At 37.5% G+C, this 5898-nt stretch overlaps 1 protein-coding gene across 1 annotated transcript; it reads right to left on the minus strand.

Moving 5' to 3' along the window:
- Nucleotides 1-4759: 4759 nt before the first annotated feature.
- On the minus strand, nt 4760-4915 carry LOC307107176 (large ribosomal subunit protein eL39-like; the record flags this gene model as incomplete). The annotated part of the gene is made up of 1 exon (XM_079784215.1): nt 4760-4915. One exon carries the CDS (start codon nt 4913-4915, stop codon nt 4760-4762), a length of 156 nt encoding a protein of 51 aa, XP_079640341.1.
- Between the last annotated feature and the right edge of the window lie 983 nt (nt 4916-5898).

The raw sequence follows: 5898 nt of genomic DNA on the forward strand, positions 1-5898 counted from the left end.
GAATAATTTCCTCTAGGGGCCAGGAAAATAGATGGAGTAAATTCCACTGAATCCCTCTGTAAATGGTGTGTAGTTTATCTGGTTGTCAGGTCTTTTCTGTAAAGGTCACTCTTCCGTGGTACTTTCTGATGTTCTTGTTAGAAATAAACTGAGTTGTTTGGGGAATGAAGAAGATGTGACTGTGCCAGGATACTTTTTCTCTGGCATTTTTCTCAGGTTTTGATATCTTATATGTGTATATACAGATTGACTGCAAAACAAAAATACCAAAGTGTGACAAAATAAATACATTCTATGACAAATTGCAACTAATGTTTTATTTATAAATACTTTATTATATAGAATATGCCTGTCCTATAGATAACTCTGTAGTTTCTTATTTAACAAAGGTCACTTCCAATGTTGTTTTTAACCTAAATACCGAGACACGTATTGTTGCTCTGATTTTCTTATATTCCTCATAGACAGCAAGGGATCTTCTTACCTGGAAAGGACCTGAACAGAAGGCAGCTGACCCAGTAGAACAAGCCCAGCCCTAAGGGATGGAAAGACAACAATAATAACTAAAATCTATTGAGCACTTAATGCCAAACAACTGTTCTAAGTGCTTTAATGTGTTATTTACCCTAACAGCAGCCTCTGAGCTAAGTATTACTTCAGAGGTCACAGAGTGAGCCCAAGTAAGGAAAAAGCACAGGACATTGGTGAACACATCACTACAGATGGAGACAAGGGACAAGCTCCACAAAAGATAGTCAGAAGGTAGCTGTACAGGGGAGTTGGAGGGAAAGCAAGGCAGAAAAGGGGTAAATGCATTCCCCACATGCTCTAGGCCCCCTTGTATACCTACCAAGGACTCAGTAGAGTATCCAACACATAGTAAATGCCAATAAAATTGAGTTGAGTGAATGTAACGACAAAGGTCCATTTATGAACCATTGGTCAGAAAAACTAAGATTAGATATGACATTCAATGACACCAGAAGCCATCCATTATACCCCTGCTCTATATTGTCCTATCCATGCTTAAACATTACTAGAAACTGTAAAAAGAAAGAAATGTGCACACAGTACCTAGCATGTATTAACACTAGTCTAGTTGCTTTCAAATTCTGTCCCTATAATAACCTGGTGAGGTGACTTTTCTTGTTTGTTTGCTTTACAGATGAAGAAACTGAGAGATATAAAGATTAAATAGCTTACCTCATGTAAATTTGCACAGCTAATAGGTCGAGCCATCTAGATTAAACCCAAATATTCCAAGTTTGAGATCGGCACCCTTTCCATTAAGTCAAACTTTGCTCTTACCACAGAGAGTTACCCAATCAAAGTACATGGATGTTCATTGAAAATGGTCAGAATTTTAATATGTTTATCTTAAATTCAGTTTGAGTTTCAAATTACAAAATATAAATGTATGAACAAATATAACAATACATAATTGATATATAAAATGTAAAACTCTACATCTAAATGTTTTTCATCACTCAATTCTAATTATTTTATTACTTAACAACAGTAAATGTGTTATTATAGGATATAGACTGGAATCATATTCTCTGTTTTCTATTCTGCCCCTCATCTTAAAGATGTTACCATTAAAATAGAATAAGTACAGCAAAATATGAGGAAGTTTAAATTCAAGAAACTTAGCCTAAATGGCACTTTCAAGATTCAGGTACCCCCAATGGATAGTATAATTACCTTTAATATAGTCCCATAGCTATTATTTTAGGGAAATAAATATAAATATTTTCATATATATTTCTACCAGTGAGGCAGTAGTATCTGTTCAGATTTTCTGAACGCTTGAAAGAAGCTATTAAAATAGTAAAAATGGCTTAGGGGAGAAGGAGTGTGGGGTCACAGGGAGGGGAGGGATATCTGTAATACTTTTTATAATAAAGATTTTTAAAAAGATTACAAATGTTTATTAAACCTTCCTTAAATATCAGCAGACAAAATTAAACATAGTTCATGTTCTTCAAATTCTATACTGTTAGTGATTTCAGACTGCTGCTGTAAAGAACTATGCCTACCAAAAAGTAATTATACAGAAGAAAAAACAATTCTTGCATTGTGTTTCTAAAATTGACAGAAAGGGAAATTAGCAATAGAAAATAATACACTAAAATTAGTCATTTAGATTGAGTATTGCATCATTTGCAGTAAAGTTACCCCTCATTTTCATACTTAAATATGGGGCAATTAACAGTGCTTTTACTGCAGCATGAATAACTCAAGCAGCCTCTGTTACTGGGTGTGCGCTCTTCAAAGCAAACAGAAGGAAAGATGAGTAGCTATTAAGATGAGTGGGGCAAAGGCCAGGAGGAAATAATGTAAACATTGTAGGACCTCCTAGCAGATACAAATCAATATGGTACCTTGGATCCCATATTGGTGAATGTCAGTATTCAAACGGCCTAGGATGGTGGCGATGGAAATCAGAGCAGCAGGAAACCATGCAACACTGGGAAGCAGGTTCTAAGGGGCAAGTTCTCGATAAAAGGTAATGTTCCCAGCATGAAGCAAGTCACCAGCCAACAGCTAAAATCTCTGGAACAAGAAGTGTCTGTCAGAGGAGGTTGGAAGGCCCCAGGCATACAGAATTCAAGTCCCCGCAGATTATACAGCATGGATACACTTTTGTGTTTTGAGAATATTGGGGGTCTATAGTTTCTCAAGGATTTAAAACTGCAGACATTTGACTATTTCCTCACCTCACTACCTAGACAAGGTCAAGTGCTAAATTTCCTTACAGATGCTGTTAATATTGACACAAAGACTGAAGGCAACTACTTTTTCCAGCAGAAATTTTTTACGTTTGATGCTGAACAGAGCTAAGGGGAGCTGAGGTTGACATACTCTGTGCGTGTGATAGAAAGGACAGATAGGTGGCTCCAGATTGCCTTTGGGTTTGTATATAAAAACTGATATTTGTAAGTCCTCTTGCTGTCTGCCATTTAGGTTATGTCTAGACAGAAAAATATGCCTGAAGAACAGCCAATCCAAAGCTTAACATTTTGAGAACAAAATTGAATAAACTACAATCAAATGAATACAGTAAGTCTAAACCAATCCTAAAATGATCCTTCCTTTAAAAAAAAAATTCATTCTGAAAAAGGTCAATTCTGTTGCACTGTCAAGGCCTGAAATATGTCTTAAAATCTCAGTTCCAAGAATAATTTTCAGTCACAGTCAGTAGAAAACCTGCCTCTTCCTGTGGCTTCCCCATGAGTCAGAACCGTTATACAATGGTAACATGTATCCCACAACAGTAAAAGGTTGCCCTATGATTTTTAGGAAACTTTTCAAACCACGTCCTCTTTAGCATCATGAAAACTATATCTAGTAGCTTAATCACTGGGAAAATCACATCCTTTCTTTAGTTTTAAATCTACTCTCTTAATATCAGTGAATTTTTTTAAATGCACTCATTACAACCAAAACCCTCCTTGAGTAATTCCCATGTATTAACAATGCCCTTCTCTGGGGATGTGATACCCTGCCCTGATCCTGAGCTGCCTCTGCTTCAAGAAAGTTTCCATTGTCTTTGTTAATTTCTTAATTGTTTCTCAAATCACTTTCCTTAATAGTTTCAAGAATGAAAATGACTTAAAAATCCAGGTGCTGCCCTAGCTGGTTTGGTTCAGTAGATAGATCATCAGCCCACGGACTGAAGGGTCCCAGTCAAGAGCATGTACCTCTGTTGCAGGCTCAATCCCTGGCCTTGGTCCGGGTGCATGCGGTAGGCAACCAATCGATGTGTCTCTCTCACATTGATATTTCTCTCTGTGTGTGTCTCTTCCCCTCCTTTTCACTCTCTCTAAAAATCAATGGAAAAATATCCTTGGGTGAGGATTAACAAAAAAAACAAACAAACCAAAAAAAGGCCCAGTTGTGATTGGTGGAGGTAGAGTTCTTGGGGTTCCCCGAGGAAATTTCCTGAGGCCCTATGGGAATATGGGGTTTCATGCAAAGCTTTATTAATGATGTAAAATTAAGGGGGTTCCCCTCCAAGGTCCCATTTCCATCTGTCTCACCATGGAAGTCCAATCTTGTCTTCAGCAGAGCCAAAATAAAAACCAGTGTCCAGAATTTCTGCTCCATATACTAGTAAAAGTATAGTCCAGATAAGCATCTGGCTAGTTCAGCTTGTGTCCCTAGATGCAGTCCATTGCATGTGGGAGTCTGCTTAAGGCCACATGTCTATGGAGATAGAACAGGCAAATGCACAGGCGAGTGTAGGTCAGGGAGAAGAGAGAGAGAAAGCGGGAACTTTGGGGATTTTAATCTTCCAAGACTTTCGGATTGCAATGTGGTCTACCCCCTGCCAATCCATTGTTCCCCAGGCTAGATTGACAGACAAGCACCTTCCCTATATCACCCCAAATTCTACTGGCATGTGCCTATCTCCTCCTTTGTTTGATCCCTTCCCCCAGTGATCTGCAGGGAATGAACAGGCGGGTCCCTGGGCAGTGTGAAGCTGTAGCTTCCTAGTGGAGCTGCCCATCAGACCATGCTTAAAATGTCTGGCTTCCCCTTTGCTCTCTTTTTCTTTTCTTTTTTTAAGGTGTCACACATTTATTACTGAACCAACCTACTATTGCAGGGAAAAAAATCAACAGAGCAAAATCACAAGTCTATTAACTTTCCAATTAAAATGCCCCTGTCCAGACAGTAGCATCTTTTCAATCATTTAAAGGTGTAGGCAACCTGGATACCGCATAAATATGTGTCATCTCCCATGTGTGATTCCTCATAGGCCCAGTTTGCTTCTTCTCCAGTGTCTCCTCTTCGAGTTGTACCTGATTTTATTACCAGTTTTCATCCGAATCCATTGGGGAATGGGCCGATGCAGCTTTTGTTTCTTGGCCGGGAACCTCTTGATCCTGAAAGTCTTGTGGGAAGACATGGTGAAGGAGAAGTGAACGCACACACCTCGATGGCGGAGAAAGAGCCGCTCTCTTCTTATTATTAATATTAACTAGCTAATTATGATGATAACACAGGTATAGAATTCAGTTAAATAAACTATGGTATATCCACATTCCAGAATCTATGCAACCTTTAAAAATAATATGGAAGAATATGCAATAACGTGGCTTAATTCACAGTATACCACTAAGTACCGTAAAATAAATCTGGTAACAAAACAGTATGTACAATATTTTCATTTTGTTTTAAAAAATTGTATATACATATATAATTACTTTTTGTTTAACCTATTTTATGTACATGTTATATAAATCGTTTCTTGTATAAAATACAGGATAGCGCTTCAATACTGGCTTTACAACACTTTCATGACAGAGTTTTAAGTGCCTTTAAATTCATAATGTAAAGTAATATATTATTATGTAATGAGTTGCAACTTACTGAGATGATGACAAGGCTAATCTGCATATTCCTCATCAACTATTAAAATTAAGAGAAATATCCCAGCTCTAATAGTGCCCTATTGCATTGATACAAATAAATGTATACCAATAAACCATCCTCTAATACAATATACATGGAAAGAGTGTTTATTACATTTCTCATTGCAATAATAATATTGTGCATCATTCATCCTCCTTTTTAAAAAAATCTTTATGAAAACATTTCCCCTCATTTTTCTCCTCCATCTCTTTTGTTGTTTGATGGCAGGCCAGGAAATTTAATGTCTTCTCTATTCAGCAAGGAATGGTAGAAATGGGAACTGACTCAAACCTCCGACATCTATTGCCATGATCTCTTTAGCCCTTCCAACTCCCAAGACACTCGCTTTATAAATTGAGCAGGGTGTGCCAGAGGGATAGAGTTCTACATAACATGTTCATTAAAATAAGTATGTATACACTCACTATGTAAACATAATATATAGTTCCCCAGCTCTGAGGCAGCTATGGGATATAT

The sequence above is a fragment of the Cnephaeus nilssonii genome, assembly GCF_951640355.1.
Source record: "Cnephaeus nilssonii genome assembly, chromosome: 11".
NCBI lineage: Eukaryota > Metazoa > Chordata > Mammalia > Chiroptera > Vespertilionidae > Cnephaeus > Cnephaeus nilssonii.